Below are 25,720 nucleotides of genomic sequence, written 5' to 3'. Positions count from 1 at the left end.
TTACAAATGAGTGTGTTCTGTACCCTGATTGATGTACTTGAATCTTGCTGCTTTCCTCCAGCAGTTACATAGTGCAGTGTCTGCAGTGCTGAGCTCAGAGAAGCAGCGACAGGGGCTCTCTTCTCACTATTACAGATCAGTGAAGCATTACGATAATTTTTCAAGATATTATAGGAATATTTCAGATATTTCAGGAAGGATTCTTGGGCCTTTAACTATTGTGAAATGAGCAATAAAAATAACCCCAGGTTATAATAATCCTGTGCGAATGGACATGTGGGTGTGAGTATTTTATCATATCCTGGGGTAAAGGAGAATTTCTGTGGGTTTTCTTGAAAATGGAGGTGCTGGAGGATGAAATAAACATATATTACCCCATTATGAACTTCTCAATCTTTATATTACAGTATGACAAATATGGATAGATCATTGTATAATAATCTGGGCTGGCACGTTCAAAAGTAATTTCACAGGTCTTCATATTCTACAAAAGCAATTTGTCAGAATGGCCACTTCCTCCTCATATTTGACATTATTTTTGACACTATTTAGACACTATTTTTGACATTAGATTCTAAATATGACATCAATCTTTTTCAAATCGTATATTTATTTTATTATTCAAGTAAAACCACCTTCCTAACTGTTTGCAAAACGCATTTCAATATAACTCTGAAATTCATCAATACTTCACCCGAACCTCTAACAACCAGGCTTTTATAGAGCCACATTGAGCCAATTCGAAACTTCACACAGAGGACCTTATATGTGGAAGGGTTTGCCACCCAACTTGTAACAATCTGAACTCCTTCAAAACACTAACTAAAGTCAGTTTCATGTTACACTCATCAGTTGTTTTTTTTAATCCACACTACACCAACCATCTCTTTGGTATGACTCTTTTATTCTGTATGTCTATTCCTGACCGTTTTATCCTCTTCTTCTATTTCTCTTCTTTAATGTACATAGCTTAAGTTAGACTAAAGTGGAAAAGTGCCTAGTACAAGCCCTTTGAGCTTTTTTTGGACATTCCCTGCACTATTTTGTTTATTGTATGTTGACATTTTTTGGACTCCTATATTGAAATCTATTGTGCATAAAATAAATAAATAAATAAAAGGCAAAAATGTGGTTCAAGGTCAGCGTCTCTGACGCACCACGCTCAAGTTCACAAAACAACTTAAAGAATTTGCTCAGAGGAGAAAAATGTCTAATAGCTCTAGGTAGTTTTTGTGCGTAAAAGCAGGTAACAGACATGTTTTGAACGTGTCTCCTACTCATTAAATTACCATTAAACAGTTTAAAATATCAATTAAAATAATTGTGTGAAGGATTACTAAAGTGTTTGCCAGCTACTCACCCATAATCTGACTTGAAGGACTAGAAGATAAGGTCGCTGAAATGTTTTTGGTGTGTGATGGCTGTTTTCATAACAGTAGTGACACTCAAACACCAGTATCTCTGTGGAGGTTGATTCACACTGAGTTATGCCAATACGTATACAAAGCAGCCACTTCCAGCTCTGTTATTTTCACCAAGAATTCTTAGCCAGTGTGAATCCACCATAAACATTACTGACTTTCTTTGGTAAAAGAACATCAGCTCCCCACGTAAAACGAATCCCATCCGAATAGGGCTTATAACACACTCTTATAAATAAATGTGCTACTAAAGTTTATTTGAGCGAAGCAATAAGAAGTACTTTTGGTTCCATAATAAACATTTTTGCTAATACGTTTGCATGGGTAAAAACCTTATAGCCCTCTGTAACCTCTGTATCACTGGAGAACAGAATGCTGTTTACACTACAATGGCAACACACAGCCTTGATAAAGGTCAGTCGCAGGATTTTAACTATGAACTGCGGTTGTCATTTTACTCAAGATAACATTACACAATAAAATGACATAGGCAGGTAGAATACAGCTGTTAATGTACAAACATGGACGTCTTGTGTCTTATGTGTCTGTGGTGTGGTTTTGTGTGATTTTATATATATATATATATATATATATATTTGTGTGTGTGTGTGTGTGTGTGTGTTAACTAGGGATGCACCGATACCACTTTTTCCCTACTGATACCAATATTTCATGTTCAAGTACAATATCTGCTGATGCCGAATACCTATACCAACTTTTTATCTTAACTACTGTATAAGTGCCTGTAAATCCAGATATTTATATTGCTGTACTTACAGATTGTATTCTGTTGAGCCGTGAAAATATCAATATTTTCACAATGTAGTAACAAATACAAATAGGAAGACAGTGTAGCCTGACTGAATAGCTTTTTACACTGTCATGAAGATATTTGTCACAACTGTGTTAGCGTGCTTCTTTGTGGTTGCTTGAATTAAGTCAGTGTTCTTTGACATGCTGGGGTTACACTACATGACTTTTAGCCCGATTAGACTTTTTTTCCCTCAAAATCATGTTAATAAATGACGCAGCACTTTGGAGCACGCTCTGGCTACTGTAACGTTTCTGAAACATTTAAGGTGGAACTATGTGCTTTTCTACTAATCTCCAGCTCCCGCTGCGGTGTGTAGAGACCACGCTGAATATAATTTACCATCCATGACCCAAAGATTTTTTTTTTGCGTGTTTTTTTTTTTTTTTTTTTTTTTTTTTTGGAGGATATACACAAATAACAGCGCAAATGATAACCGCGGCGAGTTGTATGTCCGTATTTGTGTGTCTCTCCTAGGAAACGTGAGTTGTGTGTTTGGTTGGGGAGTTTGGGGTTGTGTAGTGTGTGTGAAATTTTTCCAGTCTCCATAAAAATAGACAAAACCAGTCGTGTGGTATGAAATACCCAGTCTGATTATAATCTGCCCAAACTCTAAATTTGAGCTGCATCTAGCGGCGGCAGTGCACATCAGTATCTGCTTCATGGGGTGTGTCCCAAAAAGTGACATGTGTACTACATGTTGGGAATAGTGAGTATGAACTGGATATCTTCTGGAGTGTCTCCAAATTGGTGGCTTCTACCTCTGCTACTATGCTGTACTGCCTACTGAATGTGACTTTTATCCCTGCTGCTATTTTGCAGAACATGCTGGCCCAATGTGGCCACCATCTACACGTTACTGCCGAACAAGTGTCTGCCTTCCCACCTGTTACTCTGCTCTGCTTCTGTTTGCTCTGTGTATGTCTTTAATTCTCTCCCCATAGCTTGGTGAATAGCTGGATGGCTAGATTGTTTACTACTTTGCTCCTAAGCTTTACCTCACCAGTCTCTTTGACTCAGAGAGGAGGTGTGACTATGGTAGCCTTGTGATTGGTCAGGGTAATAGTGACATAAGCATTACCCACTTTTAGGATTACCAATTTTACATCAAGAGAGAGGTACTGATCATTTTGGAGGAGAAATTTATCATATTTCCCTTTTGTGTACCCTTTGTAGCCTCTTCATTTTTAAAAGCAGCTGATTAGGAAACAGTACAAATCATTGAGTTAATTGAAAATGGTTCTAAGAACTTAAAACAATTATAATCATACACAAGATAAGATGTAAAATATCCTATGCCAATCCATCAGAGCTTCACATAGTGCCCACCACACACTCTTCCTTCCTGCAGCCACCAAAATTCTTGATGAATCCTACACATCAACACAATTTATTTGCAGTCTTGTTTACACAAAACAGTTGGTAAAATAACAAGGTTGCCTTTATCACTTGGTTTTAGGTGGAAAAAACCTTAGGCTGTTTCGACTTTAATTGGCGCTGCGCACATCCATTGCCATCTGGCTTTTTGGTGCATGCTGTTTAGTCACGAAGACATACGGCATTATGCTTTTGCTAGCGCGAGCCGACTGAAGGTTTCAAAGGCCGATGCTGCAGTTGCTGTCCATGTTATATATCCTGATGATAAGAGTTAATCCTCATTGCCTAGAAGCTCCACTGACACATTTAATGTTTGTTTAATTTTGTTCTAAAATGTAAATCTATGTTATCTATCTTAAAGACTGATAATTATATCATGCTGGAGATATTAGATATTGAAATGTAGTGGAGTTAAAGTAAAAAGAACCCCAAAATTGAAATACTTCCGTAAAATACAGATACATGAAAAACAACTTAAATACAGTAACAAATTTCATTGCACCTCCGCTGTTGTGTAGCACAGGTAATTGGCAGCATTGGAAAAATAACACTAACTACATGAGCATGGTTGTATCTACATGAGTGGCAAATTAAATGGCTGCTATCTTTTAAAGCTATCTGAGTTATATGTGGGAGTACAACTGTCTAACATTTGATTTCAAAGTTAGGCTTTAATATTTAAGTTGCAGTAGAGGCTATTCTGACTAGCAGAGTTGAGAAGTACATGAGAGTGTGGCCACTCAACTGGTATTATTCAAGAAAGCTCTACACGTTTCATTTTGTTAACAGTAGGTTAAGTCTTTTTCCACTTCCAGCTTCAATCTCACTTGAACCTCATTCCTTAATTGCACAAACCACATTATATAAATGTTTTAGAATTTATCAACTTCAACTTCTTAGCCTGTAGACAGCAAAGCATCTCCTACACTGCTGCTGTCCTGGGTGGAATCCCACAGAAATGTGTGAGCCTCTACACATTACACTATACTTGCCCTGAGCGTGTGATGTAACAAAATCATGCACCAGGAGGGAGTTGCTGGGGTGTGTGTGTGTGTGTGTGTGTGTGTGTGTGTGTGTGTGTGTGTAGAGCTATGAGGATGAGGAAGGGGGATACACCGTCATGCACAACCAGTCACTTACTCAAGATTTTACAGTCAGAGCCTAATTTCTGCATTGTAGGAATTTATCATGTATAGATATTCACTCATTTTAACAGTTTGAGTAATTCATAATTCTGAACAAAAATAAATTATTTCTACATAGTTTCTTCCAGATATTGCAGCCTACCAACCACTACTTTCTAACTGTTGCTGATGCAAGACCACAGAACAATTTAGGAGAACTGTGCTCGTTAACCCTTAAGACCTATGGCCTAGGACAGCTCAGGCATCAACTGGATTCAGGCTCCTTCCACATGGATCTGATAATTCCCTCTCTCTCTCTTTTTTTTTTTTTTTTTAGAAAATATCCCCATCCTGATGAATATGAAAATGGTTGCATTATCATTCCAGTCCACAATAATTCTTTGAGAGACATCAAAACCAAATGAATCATGAATGAAACAGAGGTTTCATATGTGAATCTGAAATCTATTGATATCTGAATGTATACATTGTAATTTTATGACTTATGTTATTCAACCTATCAGGAGTGAGGAGCTATCTAAAGATCAGCTAGACACACACACACTGTGTGATGTCAGCATTTCCTAAAAGCTCCATTTACCTCATCTGCAAGAGACCACTGACAATTGAGTTTTCAAAAAATCTCCACATTCAAGAGCATTTTTGAAAACCTCTATTTTTAGTGACCTAAAAAGCTGTTTGGGTGAACAGGAGGCCAAAATGCAGACAAAAACATTAAAAAAAAAAAAAAATCAGTCCTGTGATATCCTGGTGATATGGACCAACACTTGAGAGATCTCTGCTTTGTTATTCCATCAATTCAGTGACAAAAAGCTATGATGGAGATTGTTTTGAAAATTGATTAGTAAATTAAGAACTATTGTTCATTCTCAGTCTCTTGACTGACAAAGAGAAAAAAAACAAAAAAAAACAAAAAAAAAAACAAAAAACAAAGGCTATGTCTGAACTCAGGCACAGAGGGCACTGCACACCTCACCTAGAGTGGCTCTCTGTTCCCCTGGGGCAGGGCTCTTTCCCAGCTGACCTTGTTTTCACCTTGACCCAGAGCATGTCCACAATATTCTTAACAGAAAACAGCATTGTAGACTGGTGACTGTTACTTACTTTAAACAGAAAGGCTGAAATATCATGTTGTATTCAAGTATGTGCATATTTGTGGCTCTGCTTACTGCTTTCGGATTTTAACTTAATAAAAAGCAGGGGTCCATGGTGTCTAGAAACTTTTGTAACAGTCACGTGTTTGGACTGGTGGTAATTTGTATATGAAGAGAACATTGATAGCAATGAGGCCTGGTTTATATGGTCACTGTACCTGTGAGGATTGTCTAATGTTCTAAACACTATTTGGCATCTACTCCATATGCATCATTTCTCACCTATTCATTTTGCCTGCTTTGTGCTGTTTTGGTACCTGTTAGAGAGAGAAAACACACACACACACACACACACATCCTTAACAGTAAATCTTAAGGAAACATTTGATATATATATATATATATATATATATATATATATTTATCTAATACCGAATATTGAGTACTTTGTGGGTGCAGCCCTCTCATAGGGCCACTTAATACTATGTTTCAGTTTTAAATACAGTATATTTTTATGGCATGATAGTAAGTAATTTTCATGGTTAATCACTGATTAAACAATTTTATTCCTTTTAGAACAATTTTAATCAACAGAGGACTTTATTGCAAACGACCCATGTCAGGCCCCCTAAATTTCTCCCCCAAAAAATTCAGGCCAATGAGTCTTTGGGGTAGTATCTAATTAGCATACTCCTGATGGGATGCCCTGCTATTCACACTGACCTCATGTTTTTAATTTTTTACTGAATGGTGCTTACATTTTAAAAAGGAATCCATTGAAACATGTGCTGTGAATATTCAAATAGCAAAAAGAAAAAAAAAATCTTTTAAAATCCCCAATCTTAGGCCTCTCACTATCGCAGCTATGCAGACAGTTTTGATGAATAATAAATGTCTTCGAAGTGTATTTCTCCATTTTTGCAGTTTTCTTTTGGAAGTACAGGATGGTGTGTACTGTTGTTGTACAGAGGCACATAAAGGCGAGATTGCCTGTTTCCTTACTGTTAGTGGGATTAGCAGTGTGTGCATTGGGAGTCTAAATTTGGTTTTGCATCAGGGACATGAGGGAGGAGGTTCTGCTGTGTTTCTAAGAGATGAGGGGCAGAAACTGTTGTATTTCTGCAAACAGACAGCATTCTGTCTGTCAATATGATATTAAGTTTTTTCCCCCTGCACTTAGACCAGCTGTGTAGTGGATGTTGTTATCCCATGTCTCTTTTTGCTTAGTCTGTATTCTGTTAAACACAGCAGTAAAAGTCCACAGTCAGATGCATCTCATAAATGTCTGTTACTTAAAATGGGGTGCTATTTTGAATGCTCATGGCACTCCTGTAAAGATGTGTTGTTTTTTTTCTATTTATAATTCCTCCCATTACGAGGACAGTACTTTTCAGACACATGGTTTTTGTACTACATTATTATGTAAGTAATACTTAATTGATTTTTAGTATTTTTATATGCATTCACTTAGTTATAAACAATGTTCATTTAGCGAACTAGTATACAGTACACCCACTGTGTACAGAGTACAATTTTTAAATGGTTGTATTTTTAATGTTTGATTTATTGTGTTTTTCTGCTTTAGAGGTAAGGTAGTTTAACTGTAAATATATTTAGCTAAAATAATCTTAGCAAAAAATGTTGCCGTAAATCTTTGTTCCTAAACTTTTAACTTCAGCTTTACTCTTTCCACTGTTATTCAATTAATGCAGCCTAACAAAAATTGTCTTGAGGTGATGTTTAAATTTTCTCTTTTTTTTAATAAAAAATAAATTATTCCTGTGCTTAAGATATAGGGAGATTCACTTGAAAGAGGCCCATAATGTTCTGTAATAACTCTCTCTAGGACGACGCAATCTGAACGAAACAATGTGCAATGTGCTCCTCTGTATATGGAGCTTTGAACTAGCTGGGATGCCCCTGTGTCTGAGCAATGAGGTGAAAACATCTAATGTGAAATTACTGCTATTCCTCCTGATATGCTTGCTGATACGTTCAGCAACATGGAGCACCGTGGCGAATTGTGTCTGGCAGAAAACCAAGATCACTTCCAGCATTGCATGTAATCCATTACATGTACATCGAGGTATCAAGTGTGTTTTGCTTCAGATTGCTTTATCATAACGGGAGTTATTACAGAATATTCAGAGCCACTTTTGAGTGAATCTCCCTTGTAGTACAGCTCTGATACCAGGTATGCAAGTATTAATTATTTGTGATAAATATTAATACATGTTCATAACAGGACATACATAACCTATTTGTAAAGGGGGCATGTTAAAAAAAAAAAACCTTGGGGATCTGGGTTTACCAACCCACAAACTGTAAAACAAGACAATGGTTTGGTCTAGTGTTGTCACGATACCAAAAGTGACTTTCGATATGATACCTGCCTAAATATCTCAATATCGATACTGAAATGCTACTATGGCAAAAACCTAAAACATCAGGAAAAGTACTGTACTTTACCATCTGAGGGTGATCGGCAAAATCACTGGTATCTGCTTGTTAAGTGTGACGCCACATGTGACGTTTTGCCACTTCTGAGTCCACTCGCGCTTTCTGCCCCATGGCCTACGTTCATAAGATGTATCTACTGTTTGAATAAAGCTGAATACCTTAATCAATTATGTGATCTCATTTCAAGAATCCTTAGTTCAGGAAAAAGGAATAATAATTGCAAAATAAAATGTACTGATTCATTCTGATCTGTGAGAGCTGCTGTGCAGACCGTGCTGCTTCACCTCTAGAACGAGCCGCATCGGGGGAGCTGTGTCTCCTGGAGCGCCGTCTCTCCCGCTCATGGTCAGTCCTGGTGTTTTAACAAGTTGTGCTACCGGCGATTCTCTTCTATAAAAAGCAGTAGCTAAGGTATATACAGAAAGTCGCTGGTGCTAGATTTTTATTATTATTTTGTTTATTTTTAAATATCTCCCTAGAAAATCTGAAAAGTTGCTAAAATTAGCGGTAAAATTATTAAGGGAGGAAGAGGAGGCAAAGCGCTGTAGGCTCACACTGCTCTCCTGTGGCACTCGTAGGAAATACCACTCTTATTTTAAAACACTCCTTAAAGTACCGGTACTAATTCTATGGGGCATTGTACCATTTTTAATGAAAAAGTATTAAGATACTTTTTTCAGTTCCTACCCTGTTCAGAACCACCAGTTTCAGCACCTGTTCCTTGAAATGAGAATGAGCTGTAGCTGAATTTAGCACCAGAGCCCAGGAGCAAGGAGCAGAAACTCCATTTTTTTCACCATTTTCACATGGTTCTCTTTCTTCTAGATTCTCATTTTCAGCATTACACTTATTTATTTGTGCTCATTGTCTGTTTTGCTCCGTTTAACCTTACCCGTGTGCATTCACATAAACGCAGGTCCTGCACTGTGACTGTAGAGATCACGATTTGAACATATTATTAATTAAATATTAGGGTAAAATTATTTTCACCTCATGGCATTGTGTATTTATATACACTTGCACAGCTTTCCCAAATGTTCTGGAAATGGTGTTTGTAACTACCTTACTTAAAGCCTCCTGTTTACCCAAGTTTAGCTTTAGCTTTTGCTAAATTGCAATGTAATACAGCCTATTATTGGCATTGACCAACTGAATTGTATAATACATGCTGGAAGTTGGGGGCTGGGACTGTGCTTTCTGTGTGTGAACTGTTTGGCATCAATGTGGCAGGGCAGTGCCAGTGCCGGAGTCTTCCTGAAGCCTCTGAAGGCGAAGAATATCTAATAGAATGCAACGTGCTCTTTGTATGCTTCCTGCCAGGTAAGCAGACAGGAACTGACAGGTTTTATAGCTCTGGATGATGGTGAGGCTGCAGACCCAGGAGACCTCAGAGACACTAGAGAGGGCAGGGCTTTCTCTATCCTGTACAGTTTTCTGTCTGTCAGCCTTCACCTCAGTAAGCAGCGTGCTTTGCTGGGTGTTCAGATTGATGTACGAGTATAGCTGTTTGAAGGACATTTAGCGGCCTTTGAAACAGAGGTATACCTGCTTGAATCTAGGTTAGCTTTAATTTTCATATTTATAGTTTTATTTAAATGTCTGTATATATTGGTATTGTTTGGTTGTTACATCATACGTTTCAAATTATTCATGGTTGTTAAGGGTAACAATGTATTGGTGTTATTCCAGCTACACAGCAGTGTTGACAATTTGAAAATTTCACTCAAACTCTGGTTCATATATAAAAACAAATTTGTAATGGGTAAAAATGTGAGATGGGTAAAAATTCCTTTGTTTGGAATTAAAGCAACGTTTTTGACTATTCATTCATTCATTCATTATCTGTAAGTGCTTATCCAATTCAGGGTCGCTGTGGGTCCAGAGCCCACCTGGAATCATTGGACGCAAGGCGGGAACACACCCTGGAGGGTGGAGCAGTCCTTCACAGGTCAACACACACATTAACTCACACACTCACACCTACGGACACTTTTGAATTGTCAATCCACCTACAAACATGTGTTTTTGGACTGTGGCAGGAAACCGGAGCACCCGGAGGAAACCCACACGGACACGGGGAGAACACACGTCTTTGATTAGTTTATTATAATTTTTAGTTTGTGATGCTATCATCTTTAAAATGTGTAATAATTAATTTAAAGAAAAAAAAAAATCCATAACTTTGTCTGAGTTCATTGGACTGTACTGTACATTACCAGAAGCTGGCAGTTTTTGTGTTTTAAAGGCAACAGTGATGACTTTTTGAACACCAGTTGGAAGGAGAGACACAAATTGAGAGTATTGACCCACACAGCAGCTCATTATCCCAGCAAGCTGGCCTCTCAGAGGGAGCTGCTAGAGGCCTAGAGCTGGGGCAGTGGAGCACTCAGCAGTGTAATAGCATCTTTGTCCCTATACTATCACTTCACTTTCAACAGCACTGTGGTAGCTATGCTGTGAAAGGCTTTGGAGCTGATCTAACAAGATCAACTCGATGCCAGTTGCAGGGATGTGGCAGCTGATTTGAGGCGAATATGTGACGTGCTAATATTGTTCAATATTGCAACAAAAGAATGTCTTGTGAAACATAAATAATAAAAGCTGTATTAGAGCTGCAACATAAGGTCAAATATATATTATTTTTAAATGGGGCAGGACATTTCAATGTTCAAGTTAAATATGAAAAATATTAAAGACAGAATTAGAGCATTGAACAGCACATTCAGATTCGGGAGTAGTTTTATTTTAAAATTTAATACCAAATTTTGGTTCCTGAAATGAATTGTTAGGTTCATGTATAGATCTGTTATTATGCTTGACCACAGGGCCAAACAAAGAATTTCACTTGCTTTATAGTTCAAACCGAACTCATGTTCAGCACTGGTCATAAATCTCGGGTATTACAACATGGGAGAAAAGCATTCATTTTGTATCCCAGCAATAACCATATCAGTTCATTCTTGGAATAATGGTTTTACATGTGTTGTAGATCTAACTGTGCCTTCAGACCATCTTGCTTCACACAACATGTGCAGATGTTTATGGTTGCAAATGGTACTAAATGTTTATGATGTTCTCTATGAAGAACACACTCAACACACTTTTCTTTTGGACTCTACATTGATTAGATGCAGAAGCATAAATTGATTGGTCTATAATAGTGTTTATTTTTTGACATGACACAGAGCACTATGCTGTAGTGAGCGTTTATATTTGTGTGTCTGCATCGCCCTGCAACTACATCACCCAACCACAGGGGTGACTCTCCAACATCTTCCTCTATACTATGTAGTACGGAATGTAGTGATGTAGTAGTATTATTTTAGTAAATATATAAAGTGCACTGTTTAGTGAGTAACATGCTGTTTGGGACAGAACATGCTGCTGTCTGGGGGTCTCTGTAGTGTGGAGAAGATATGTTAAGGTTTCTGTACTTCCTTGGTTTAAACACGGTAGTCTGTGTCAATGCAATTCATAGTTACTTTTCTGGAAAGATGCATATCAGGAAGCGCTATATGTTATGAGCATAGATTTTGCTTCATTGTGTTGCATATGGCATTGAATTGACACAGAAGCATATATTGAGATTTATTCCAGCTAAATTACATATGTGTGTATAGTATTTATTGTGAGGAGTTGCCATGTATGGGTAATAAAATTTGTGCAGACCTGCTTCTCATCATATTCAGTGTATTATCATGTTTCTCTGTTCTATTACTGTGATAATCACAAAAACTCTATTTTTATATATATGTATATAAGTATATTTCAGTACGTATTAAAAAAAAAAAAAAAAAAAAATAAAAAGTGAGACAGCAAGAGAGAAAAAAAATTAATCATGCAGCCGTAGTTGATTTATATCCACCTTCTCAAGTTGTTCACCACAGGCATGTTTTCTCCTTCAGAGAAAGAGAGAGGCTGTCCTTCCTCTCCCCTCCTGAGTAAACAAGTTCTTGAATAAATTAGTAAATATTTTATTACTAAATATTTTGAGAGCCTCTTGACCAATTCTCTTATGTTCCAGATGACTTTCCATCAGTCTTGTAAATGTTTTGATCAAAATATCAAGGCCTTGATTTACCTTTTTTGCCAAACAATTCCTGTGTCTGCATTTGGCTTCTTCAATTTAACACACAAGCGACGATGCTAACATCTAGCCATCTAATTATTTACTTTGATGTCTGAATTCAAGCCAAAATATTTAGACACCATTTATTATAAGCAGTTTCAGCTGTTTTTAGGTTAAACCCTTTTTAATAATCATGCTCATTCCCAATGTGGGTGCAAGGGTACTCCAGAACTTGGCTTGAGGACTATTGCTTTAAGAAATAATGTTTAATGTGTGTCTGTATCACCAGAAAATAGCTGGCAATGTTTCTTTTTAAAGCAGTCCAACGCTGCAAGCCATAAATAACTTTCATTACTAGCAAAAAACAAAGCAAAATTTAGTTTTCAAGCTGATAACTATGTTATGTTTATTTTATTTCTTACAGAACAAACACTATATTGTGGTAAGGACTTATTTACAAAGCCTTGTGAGTTGCTAGGTTTCAGTATCAAGCCATTATTTTTCTTACGGATTTAGGTAACTTGGCAATGGAAGCTGGCTAACTGCAGGAAGGCTTCTCAGCAGGTGTAGGGAAGAATTTGGGAATGGTGCCCTGAGATGCTGCAGCATGGCATTGAAACTAATCCACTCAGTCTGTGCCTCTGGAGCTGCTCCATACCGTCAAACGTGCTGCTTAACAAATCTATTCTGATTTGGATCTTGCATCTCTAAATTTGACTTGTACATGTTGACCCACTTTGTTTCACCTGTGCTCCAGAGGGCTTTCATCCCTTTCACTCTGTGGGAGAAATGCCATCCAAATGTACTCGCATGTACTTGTGCCATATTTTAGCAGAACATGGATTTTTGGGCTGACTTTTTAACCGTAGTGATGAATATCGTGGCATGTACATTAAAATGTCTCTTTTTTTCCTTTTAATATATGTTTGATACATACTAGAAAACAAGTTTTTGTTAATTTATTCAAAATTTCAGGTACTTGGAGAGTAATGCCTATGTATGTATTACTCTGCAAATATGAATACATTGAAGTGTATTTATTTTTATTTTATAAAGTAATTCATTCATACATTCATTATCTGTATCCAGTTCAGGGTCGCGGAGGGGGTAAAAAGCCTACCTGGAATCATTGGGCGGAAGGCAGGAATACACCCTGGAGGGGGCGCCAGTCCTTCACAGGGCAACACACACACAGATGCACATTCACTCACACCTACGGACACTTTTTGAGTCGCCAATCCACCTATCAACGTGTGGTGTGGACTGTGGGAGGAAACTGGAGCACCCGGAGGAAACCCACGCGGACACGGGGAGAACACACCAACTCCTCACAGACAGTCACCCGGATCACCCGGAAATAATCAGATTTTTCTAGTTCTGTCTGTTAACTTTTAAGTGTTTCTTTCAAATATAATTGCATATAGGTGATGTGAATAATATTAACTCATTACTGTTGCACTTGCATGGGGTGGGATATATTATGAAGCAAGCATAAGGGATGAGACGCTTTCACACAGGCCAAATTGTAATGGATAGAAGACTTGTCAGAACATCTTAACAAGAGTAGGTTTTGTGGGTCTTTCCTCTGTATGCACTGCTTAGTATCTCTTAACATTTGCAACAGGGTCATGAGCACTCAAGAATTATTAGGATGTCATATATCAGTGTGTTCTTTCTGACACCTGTCGACTGCTGAATGTGCCTACATTGTGCAGGAGTGTCAGAAATTGGCCATTTATTTTCATGTGGTGTCCCTGGTATTCATTCTCTCTCTCTCTCTCTCTCTCTCTCTCTTTACTTTAATAAAACAATTCTTAACATTTCCATGTAATACGTGTTGATAAAAAGTTGTTGCTGAATAATATGGGTTTCATGGTGGCCTCCTGGGACTGGATTTGTGTAATATTTTAGATGCAGGCATGGCATATTAGGGTCACTGTGATGACTGTGCAGTAGAGTTACGTGAGGGGCTTGGCTTTTTAATTCAGTGTTTCCCATCTCAGCAATGTACCGTGGTCATCCATCAGGGAGTTTCTTCTCCAGTAGCCTTTTAGCTGCCTCCTGTGAGAAGGCCAGGCTTGCCCTCCACTCTGCTCTGATTTATACCATCCAGACACTGCCATGTTGTGTGAAAGGAGGCCTTGGGAGGAAGCCTTGAAAAGCTGTTGTGTCGTACAAGGCCCTCGCATATGGTGTATTTTTTTTTTTTCTTTTAAAACAGGTATAAATACTCATCCTTTTAACCTAATTCTCCATGATTTTTAAACAGTATCTTAAAAGGGGACATATACTATTATATATAAACTATTCACAAGTTAATAGTTTTGGGGCCTTAATATAATATCCGTGACATGTTTTTTCAAAATATCACAGGAATCAAACAACACAGCACCATTCTCTCCCTGTCTTAACAGAATGCATGCATCATTCATTTATTCATATCTAAAAGTTCCCCTTTAAGTAAACGATTCAGACATATTCATTGTATGCACATACAGTGAACAATTCACAGTATTGGGTCTCTGCCAATGCACTCTGTGTACAGAACAGACAGCAAAAGCGATCAAGTGGCCAGAAGTGATTTATTTTGAATGAGGGGGAGTGACACTAAGCGGCAAGCAGCAAAGTTTAATGTGAATATATACTAATGAGAAGTGAGGCCTCCTAAAGGTAAGCATTTTGAAGAATGCTCTAAAGATGGTTTGTTTCTTTACATTGCTCTTGGTGACATTTTTATTCGTGGTTGTTCCATAGCATCTCATTCTGTTGGTCAGTGCTTTCTTGTTGATATTATACAAATTTAAGGTATTTAAACAACTGGGACAGCAGTGCGTACATCACAATGTAGTTGATTTTATGCATTTGAAGTAGTCTTAATGCTTGCAAATGAACATATTCTGGCTTTCTTTTTTATTTATTTATTTATTTATTTTAAAGAACTTTCCTAGCCCATGTATTGAACGTACAGACAATCTTGTCTTAAACTGTGAAAAGAGATTCAAGCTTAAGCAGTAATCTTGCTTATGTGGATGATTTGTTTGTCTTCTGATTAAGTACATTCGAGGTAAAAACAACATTTTACATATTTTTTTACCTCAAACCAGAAATTTGACTGTGAAGAAATGAATGATTCTTGCGCCATGATGACTTGTTTGTTTGCTTCTTCGTGTTGTTTGGTTGCTAGTGTCTTATGGGTTGGTCTTTCCTTGTTATCAGAGCAGAGCTTGTATAATGTAAAGCGTTTAGCGGCGTGCTGTGTATACACCTGGGCTCCCTGCGAACAAAACAAATCAGGTCAGACTGCAGGCCCAGCACGAAGGAAAATGTTCTGTTTGATCTGATGACATTCGTCAGGGTGTGTTTTGCAAAGCTCACTGTAAGAGACTTTTATCCTGCACTTCTCTCCCCTCTGAGATGGAGATTAGCATTGTGTTTCGTGGCTTTCATGTCTCCATTAAACAAATGATAATTTTGTCTGAATGTTAGACCTTCTATGAGTAATCATACTGGCAGGGGTCGCTTGTTTTAATTATTTATTGCATGTGGTGCATAGACATGCATGCATATGCTTCCAAGTCATAAAACCTATTAATTAGAGGTTTATTGAAGGGCTTACTTATTGAAAAAAAAAAAAGTCACAGAGACATAATTGCATTTGGAAAATATCACATTGTATCACAGTGGTGGTACGTTTTGCGGTCGCGGTTGTGGTACCCTCATTGGTACCTATGCTGAATTTTTAATTAGGGAACACACTATTATACTATTTAACACAATAATCAGTCCAGCTACACATCAATTAGCTTTCCACGGTTTGTGGAAATCATTTTTTATTTGAAACAATTACATACACATCTGATTAGGTTTGGCCACATCGCCCATCTTGGGAAACTACAGCTGTTTGTAATCTCTGCAGTTCTAGTCATTTATATCATTCAAAACCATCCGTAAATCTAATAAAGGAAAGAATGGTTAGTTCATTGCAGATATCCTAGTAATAGTATATCTACCTCAGTCCCTTCTGTTTATAATGATCTGGAAAGTAACCAGAGTTTTGTTTTCCTCTCTCCTTCATTAGAAATACAGATATCAAGATGAAGACACTACATCGCCTCCGGACCACAGCTCCCCCCGCCTGCCTGCTGACCTGCAGCCCCCTGAGCTGGTGCAGGTGTCGGAGAAGAACATCTCCCAGATCGAGAATGTACATGGCTTCGTCTCACATTCACACATCTCCCCTATGAAGGTACTGCTCACCTGCCTTCCCCTCTCTCACCCATTCTTTCTCGCTCTTTTCTTCATTTGCTGTATGCATGCTGGCTATCGTGTCCCATCTCAAACACGCAAACTCTGAACATGCATTTAAGGTGTGTGACAGAATTCTTAACAGTGAAAACATCTAAACATGCAGACAGCATTGTGTTAGTATTATGACGCTTAACTGTTTTTGTTAAGTTCACTGTTCTAGCCCAGGCATGAATTAAGCCGGTTACACTTTTCAGAGAGCAGTAGTACTCAGTCTTTTAAAGGACAGTGACCTATATTAATACATTTGGCCATAGATTAAATACATCTATCTCTGTCTTCAGAGAACGCAAGCCTAAATACCCGATACTTTAAAATATATATATATATATATATATAAACAACAGACTGATCTTAAAAATTCATGTTGAAGTTTGGTGTGTGAAAATGTGTGCAAATGAACACAAATTGCCTCTCTGATGTAGGAATGAATGACAGTTTCAGTGCGCTGTGAGCCTAATGCTTTGCGATTTATGAATATTGTGATTTTACAAATCAGTTTTGGTGAATTCCATGAAGGTATCTTAAGAGCAAAATAAAAACTACACTCATTAAATAAACTGCATTAAACACCTGGTCCTGGAGTAACCCTGTCCTGTTTTATTTAGCTTCTCCTACTCTGACCTAGTCTGATCCAGCTAATAAGCTGAGCTTGTCCTTATATTGCTGACAGAAGTCCAGTACAGCTGGAGGAATAGCAGTGCTAGACAGTCGATTTTGAACACACTTGCGTCCTAAAGCCTATTTCATGAAGCCAATTTTGTTGTTTAACCAGATAACTGAAATGTAGTTTGACCTAACCATGTATTTTCTGACTAATAAAGATGATAACACATTTTACAAACGTATTGTAATAATTGGTGCGGTAGCAAGTTACATCCTGAGTTAATTGGTTGCATAAATTGTAAAACTTTAAAATATAAAAATGTAAGTTGTTTCTGAACCAAATCTCCCCAAGATTAAGTCTCCCCAAACTTAGACAACTTGTGCTCTGTCCTGTTAGACCAATGGGAGCTGGCTGCTACATCTACAGACCTTTGTTGGGTTTTGTCAAACTACAACTAGAGCCACATTCGGATTGGATTAGTAGTAAAGTAATTCTTTACAGCTGCAGCTGTTACTACAATTACATATTTATCAGCCTGCACGATCTCCCTTATCTCCCACTAATTTTTTTTCCCTTCTCCTGATAAAGCTCTCCCAGGTGAAATCTGGAGAACTTTTTTTCATGTTGCTTTGCTGCTCAGAAAATATGTTCTCAGTGTATTGATGGAAATGCACGTTCAGAGGCTAAGTACGGTGCACAGCAGTGCCTTAACTCCTATTTTATCCAACGCCAGTGGAGATCTGTCTGTTAAAATGCAGAGATTTGTATCTGGACAGGGCTAAAATGATCAGGTGACCACTGAGTTCAGTGAAAATCAGTAGGTAATTCAGCCTCAAGTTTTCTTCGAGGATCTTGATTAGTGAGATACATAAAAGCACAAACAGCCAATAAGAGTACAAGTGACAAGGTGCTGACTGTTGGGGCCAACTTTGCCTACTAAATCATATGATCTGTATACCTCCATTTGGAGAGCATCTAAGGCTGAGGTCAGACTAAGCTGGGCTGAGCTGAGGTGGCTCTACACAGCCAGATCAGTGCAGCTCCTTCACTCCAATAAAGCAGTGCCTGACAAGCCCTGCATGTCACTTCACATCAGTCTCAGCTACGCAGAGCGGGAGTTGGTGCTTTTTGCGCCCCCCACCCCCCTGTATCCACACTCTCTCACACATGCTCTGTCATCACTATGAGCCTACATTCCTCTTAAATAAGCCCATGCGCTCAAGGCTGATGTGGTCCCTGGCTGCTAGCCCAGCTGATGAGTGTCTGTCTCTCTCTCTTTCCTCTCAAATATGTGAAAATGAGTGGAATCTGAATTGCATATACAGTGATCATATCACTTCAGCATCTCTCACTTAGAGCACCACCAGATAGTGGCAGATAGTGATTCAAAAGGATTTGTTGTCAAATCAAGCTGATGAGGTAATGATAGGTCAGCCTCCTTCTTTAGAGAAAATCATAGAAGTCTTACCCCATCTTGTGGCTGGTGTTGGTAACTGAGGGACTATTCACAAATACCATATGAGAATCAATGCATGTTTGAATAGGTTGCGTTCACAACACACTTCATTGTATTTATTCATGTCACACACCTATTGTTTTTATTTCCATGTCTGTATAGTAGAGGAAACAGTAGAGATATTGCTGTTACTCTTTGTTTTCCATTAAACGGATTTGATCATTCGTTTCCCCTTGTGCACTCCTTACTGCATGCTCTGTTAGGCCTGAATGAAGATGGCATGACCGCACATATTCTGGTCTACTATGCACACATGGTGCACCATGACCCCTGGACAAGCTTCTATTTAAAGACCGCTCTGCCTACAGGCAGGTTGCCAGAGATGGATGATTCCAGAGGAGGGTTTCATCCATCTTTTCTACTGCACACACCAGCACCCTACTGTGTTTTAGAATGACAGTATTTAAGTATGTAATGTGGTGAATATGGTATTTAATAAGGCAAGATTTCTAAAGTAATTTGTAAGAGTGTTGTTTCTGAACTGGGTGCCCCTGACTGGGCTTTTACGTTTGCTCTCTGTAAGTGTTTGGCTGGCCTGAACAGGACAGATGGAGCTGACATCTTGTGGCTTTCCAGGTTGTTCTGTTGGACTGACCCGTGATTGTTCTTTGTACCTGTAAAAAGCCTGCACACAGAGCTATCAACACTCAGAAACAACAAAGCTATTTTAACACTTTTTAAAAAAAAATATTAATGATTATTTTGTTATTGATTTAGTCACTTAAACACCATGCAACCATGCATGGCCATGTCAGATATCAAATCTCACCTTGTAAATTAAACCATATGCTGGACCATATGCTGGACCATATAAGTTGGACTTTTAACAATAGATTATAAATGCCACCCCCCTCCTTGTTGTTTGTTGGAATTTGTGAGTTTTTTGATAGCCACCCCCACCCCTTGGGGTCTTAATGAAACATCTTTGACATACTTTGGTCAAATTTCCACAAGGATTAAACAACACAGCACTGTACTCACCCTACACTCACTCTGTGCTCACCATAGAGCCCTGTTCAGAACGACTGGTCTCAGCATCTGAGAATGAATCTCTGTTATCTTCAAATACCAGAGCCACACCGTGAGGTGCAAGGAGCAGTGTCAGAGATTGTCCATTTCAATTTGTTCTCTTTTTTTTCCTCCATACTTGCAATATTCAATCAGTACACTTAAGTGTTTATTAGCACCATTATCAATGCCAATGGCTGTTTCTGTAAATAACGGTGCGGCACAGCTCTGTTCAGTACATGGTTCACTGCAGTGAGGAAAGAGAAGCAGCTCTGGATTGTAGCCTGTCTCACTCAGTTCAGTTTCTTCTCAATTTGTGTTTTCGCCATATTTAATAAATACACTTATTTCTCTGCACTTTTTGTTGGTTTTGCTCACTTTAACCTTTTCTTTGAGCTCTCATTTAAACACGGGCCCAATGTTTTGATTGTACAGTCTCGTATGAGGATCTGGAACCCATTCTGAAATCGCTGCACTTGATGTAAGGTTAGAAGTTAGGTAAGACTTCCAAAATTGACCAGCAGTAGATCGACTGGCAGAGGATCTTTCCCACTTAGAGAGCCATAGGTCCTACACTTATTCCTTTAACCACAAATTGATAGTTGCATTGATCGTATTTGTGTTTACGTTCAATCTACAGGAGGTTATGCCAGTTCCACAGCTCAGGGGACAGGAACTTTGTTGTTCACGTGTCATGATGATTAAGATGTGCTTTGTGTAATTTCAGTAGCATTTTTTATGTACTCAGCACATTACAAAGCAATCATCATGTAGTTTGTCAAGATTTTAATGTGCTCTTGTTGATTTTGTGCATCACTGTCTGCATGTTAATGGCAACTTCATTCAAAAATTCTACTGAAGATGCATATGCTTTGGCATGCATCCTCCTGAGCACAGCCGGTTTACCTCATTCTTTCTCCTCTATGGCTTTTTCTATTATGCCATGTGGTTGTGCTGTTGATCACCCCAGCTACATGCTCCCTCTGTAGGTAGAGTCTCTGGAATGCATTTATGATGGCCCGTCTCCAGTAGGAGGAGAGGAGGTTCCAGCTCCTGCCTTCTCTACGCTATACTCACACACTGAAGCAATAATACAGGTAACTGTGGAATGCTTTGGTCTTCATTGGCGTGCTTTTGCTTTTGCCTTCGCAGTTGAATGTTTGTGTCATAGAATCAGTGTCTGTGTTAAATATAGAGGCTCAGTATTCATGCAAAATAATGGATCATCCGCTCCACAAAGCAATGGTGAAAGTATGTCCTTTTGAATAAAGGTGTATGGTCCTTTGTTGTAATATTCTTTTCAAGCACAAGGTGGCAAAGTTGTCACAGTGCAAGCTGGCTAGAAATAAGTGGTCTTTCTCTTTTCACCATCTTTAGAAGTAGTTTATGATAAGGATCTCTGTATTTATTTTTGGTATTAGATATTCATATGTTGCTGTGGTGATCTTTACTCTTTCAAAACTGTTGGAGTATGTCCTGATTTGTAGCAAGTTTGTGGTATAATTTTAAACTGCATTTTAATTATTACATTAATATTGGTGGTAATATGCCAGGAATGTTCCTTAGGACCAAAAGGCTAGCAGTATTTTAAAGCCAGAGGTCTGGTTACCCCCAGTAAATCAAGGACAATTACCGCTCTTAGACAGAAGAATTTATGTTATTTAACATGCTGGTATCATCAACTCATTAGGCAAATTGCATTCACTCACTTACCCCAAGTTCTGGCTAGCTCCACACTATTAGGATATTAATTACAATCCAGTTTCTTAATCACAGAACCCTGAGGGTGCTCTCAGAATACAAAACAGGTTTCCTGTGATAGGAAATAAGCTGCACCTTATTATTTGTTTTAGAACTCCTTTAGTGCTAGTAATGCCTATTATTTTAATAACATATATTTATAAAGCCAGGGAAAGTAAGGGATTCTTTCAGTGATTTTAGACTTGTTAATTAATCAGCCCGTTGTCTGTTGTAACTTCTTTTACCATAAACTATGTCACTGAGAGAATTTACATTACACATGTCTTAATTTAAGGGCGGCACGGTGGCGCAGCAGGTAGTGTAGCAGGGGCCTGGAGGTTGTGGGTTCGATTCCCGCTCCGGGTGACTGTCTGTGAGGAGTTGGTGTGTTCTCCCCGTGTCCGCGTGGGTTTCCTCCGGGTGCTCCGGTTTCCTCCCACAGTCCAAAAAAAAACACACGTTGGTAGGTGGATTGGCAACTCAAAAGTGTCCGTAGGTGTGAATGTGTGTCTGTGTTGCCCTGTGAAGGACTGGCGCCCCCTCCAGGGTTTATTCCCGCCTTGCGCCCAATGATTCCAGGTAGGCTCTGAACCCACCGCGACCCTGAACTGGATAAGCGGTTACAGAGAATGAATGAATGTCTTAATTTAAAGTACATTATATTTTTAAAAACATGGCTTTTCTGTTAGGTTGCAGTTGGACTGTGATGGTCTCTTGCATTTCTGTTCTTTTTTTTTCTGCTCTACTTCGCTCATCGTGGCTGAAAGAGTCATATGTTTGGAGATAATGTGGCTGGAGCTTCAGGGCTCTAAGTGCATTAGTTCTGTTCAGCCATACTAAGTAGTGGGACCTGGAGGAGAAGTCATTTCTGTGACACACTGGCCTGAATTCTAATAAGATCTTGTCCTGTGTCCGGGTTTCCATAGGTGCCAACTACATATTTCAGAGGACTCCTATAAATTCTCATTTATGTTGTGTTCCATTGTTTCTTTGGCCTCTCTACAATTCATCCTACTGTGGCATCAGATCAATCCACTGTAGCATATGTCCACCCTCACCACTCAGGATGTGTAAGTGGCCTATGAGAGCATGAGCATTCATGAGGTGAAGAAACACACTCATGGAGCTCACACTGAAGTATTTGAAGCACTTAACAGTCATGACTGTTCTATCATTTAGTTAATGTGTTCCTCCATTAGCATGGTGCTGCCGTAGTCTGAAGTTGAGTTGGAAGAGCCGTACTTGTCTGTATTTGTGGACCACACTACTCACTTCCAGAAGTAAGCGTCAGTTACTAGCTTCAGAGCTGGTCTCTCTTAAATAATTGTAGTAAAATCAGAATGGTAGTCTGAGGCCATTGGCTAGCGACACCTGAATTGAATTAAATTTAATGAATCAAGATGAACATGATGAGTGTATTACACCTCTGTAGTAATGTCCTTATTCTCTGCCCATATTTGGAACCCTGGCTTTAAGCTGATTTTCATTGTTTCTGTCGAGCTTGTAGTTAATAAAATATCAGGGGCAGCCATGACCTAATGTTTAGAGAAGAAGGCTTCGGACTGAAAGGTCATTGGTTCAATTCCCACGACCGGCAGGAAAATTGGGTTCAGTGGTAGTGAACAGCACTGTCCTCCTCCCTCAATCCACAGCTCAGGGGCCCTTGAGCAAGGCACCAAACCCACATCATCTTCCCGGGTGCTGGGGATGGTTGCCCGCTGCTCAGGGGGTGTGTGTTCACAGCCCCTAATGCACTAGTTTGTTTGTGTGTTCACTGCCATGGATGGTTTAAATGTGGAAAACACATTTTGTTGTACGTTGTGCACAGACAATTAAATGTCTGTTTAATTTTTTTCATTTTCATTTAATCCTTAATGTGTCAAAATATGGGCATTGATTCAGGAAAAGTTGGCACGGTGGCGCATCGACCAGTGTCTCTCGCACAGCCCCAGGGTTCTGGCTTTGTGGGATTAATCTTGGCCTCAGGTCACTGTCTGTGAGGGGTTTAGCATGTTCTTCCTATGTCTGCTTGGGTTTCATCTCACAGTTCCAAAGCGCCTTTTGGTCGGTGGTTAGGCTGTGCAAAAGCATTCAAATGTGTTTGATATGTTGTTAGTGAACCAAGACATCTACCACCTGTTTGCAGACCATGCAATTAGGAAAAATAAAGTAGTAAATAAAAAAAATTAAATAGTAACTGTAAAGTTTTCTTGGGAGTGACAGTATATAGTATTTAATTTATTACCAAGATATGATCAGCAGGCCGTAAGTGAATAACTGAATGGTTTGATAGCCTTGTTACATTGGCCACAGTTCCTCACCTGCCCCACACTTTTTCCATCCTACACCTACATCAGATTTCTCACTCTGCCACTCTGACTCTAGTCTTCTCACACTGGATTTCCCAACCTACCTTCAACTTGTCATACTGCCCTAGATGTCCAATATTGCTCCGGGTCTTTCTGATCTACCTCTGGTTTCCTTTTCAGGCTTCATGAGTTTCCCTGGCTCCCAGCTTGAGCTGCCCAGATTTTCCTGCCTCAGTTTTCTTCTATGTCATGCTCCATTCATTTCCCCTTCTGAATGTGTGTCCTTCCTGCCTGTTGTAGCCTGGCTGAGGAGAGTAAGGAGTGGAGAAATACAGGGGAGGGGGAGGAGGTGAGGCAGCGTTTGTGAAAAATGAGCAGTGTCACTCTGGGGGAATCGAACAGAGCACGATTTAGAGTCCCAGGCAGTCAGCATGCGAATGTGAGTTTCCTGCCTGGATGTGCACGGGACAGACGCTCGCTCACTGAGCTCTGGGATCATTTGGGAGAAAAGTTTGGGTCAGTGCAGAGGAAGGCTTAGGTCCTGGTCCTTAGGTCTCCACTGTGGCCGGACCCCTTGTATTTAAAAAGGCAGGTGACATGCTCGCTTCTGTGTGGTATGCCAAAAAGATGGGCCGGCGCCTGATGAGGAGCAGGAGGATGCAGCTGCAGTTGCTGGTGGGTAGGCAGCATCTCATATTGGAGGAAGCGTTTGGGAATGCACTGTTAGCTCTATGTGACCCGGCTTTGTGCTCTGCATGTGAATCACGTCAAAGGACTGGCAAGTATATCGAGCATATTAGACATTAATGGCATGCTTTCTATACTGCTCCAAGGGAGGGTTATTATTTGCCCCTCTATTTAATGATTTTTTTCTTCATAATCAGCATGTTTTTGTTCTTCTTTGTTGCTGATGTTTTACATTTTAATGGTAGACTGCTGCCAAGGTGCTGACAGTAGTAAGAATCATATTTTTGTTGATTGACAAGTAGAGCAGGTTGCTGGTATTAGGGTGACTCTAGGCCAGTATTGATTGCTTGTTCAGGACAGTAATATCTCTCAGAAAATGACTGTTTTTAATGTCTCCTAGTCATTAAAAGAAAAGTGTTCTTGTGTATTTTAGACCCCCCCCCCCCCCAACAAAAAAAAAAACGCTGTTGCTGGTTATTGCAACTTTTATAAAACAACAAGAGAAATGAATAGTTCACTTGTTGATATTGTCAGAAGAACCAGTCTTTATATATACAGGGCATAGTAAAATATGGTCTGTTCGGACTGTTCTGCTAAGTCATCCGTTATATGACAGTACGTCAGAAAAGACAAGTATTTGAAAATCTATTCATGAAATGTACACTCATCCCCCTCTCCTTTTTTACTGGTGGAATTCATTTGGTCCATACGCCGAAAGCTTAAGCTAGTGGCAGGGCTGTTCTGAAGCACTTTGTCCTTGAATTGTGTTATCGATTGATTGCTGTGGATCTGGAGAAGGGATGCAGAGGGGTTCAGGGACTATGAGGTAGTAAACAAGGGAGGTGTGGCATTTGTGGGTGTTTTTATTATTTTTTAATGGACAAATTAATGTGTAGATTAACTGCAGAGTTTCTACACTGAGACATGTCTAGAAAAGCTTGCTATTTCCACATCCCAATGGTTAATATTGTTTTCTAGAAAAAAATTACTTAAATTTCAAACCTTCTTTTCTTTTCTTTAGAAAATAATTTTTATTCCAGTTTAAAGTTACAGTTTTGGAGCTTTAGAGACCTCTCTGGTGAGATTTGTATTTACACTGATAATTTTTTTGGGGGTGGGGGGGGGTGAGTCTTATGTTTAGTCAGAGAGAGCTTAGTCTATAGGGAATGAA

The 25,720-nt window shown here is 39.1% G+C and overlaps 1 protein-coding gene across 20 annotated transcripts in view; it reads left to right on the top strand.

Moving 5' to 3' along the window:
- dlg1a (discs large MAGUK scaffold protein 1a) overlaps positions 1-25,720 on the top strand; it is a 142,390-nt gene that overhangs the window by 44,152 nt on the left and 72,518 nt on the right. For 10 of the 20 annotated variants that reach the window (XM_066662969.1, XM_066662970.1, XM_066662974.1 and 7 more), the window contains 2 exons: positions 16,456-16,623; positions 20,803-20,910. In XM_066662969.1, coding sequence (XP_066519066.1) covers positions 16,456-16,623; positions 20,803-20,910 — 276 coding nt within the window. The remainder of the gene's footprint in view (positions 1-16,455; positions 16,624-20,802; positions 20,911-25,720) is intronic. The other 10 variants (XM_066662981.1, XM_066662977.1, XM_066662976.1 and 7 more) reach the window with 1 other exon arrangement.

The sequence above is a fragment of the Hoplias malabaricus genome, chromosome 3 (genome assembly GCF_029633855.1).
Source record: "Hoplias malabaricus isolate fHopMal1 chromosome 3, fHopMal1.hap1, whole genome shotgun sequence".
NCBI classification, from domain to species: domain Eukaryota; kingdom Metazoa; phylum Chordata; class Actinopteri; order Characiformes; family Erythrinidae; genus Hoplias; species Hoplias malabaricus.
This window is presented reverse-complemented; position numbering and strand designations above follow the sequence as displayed.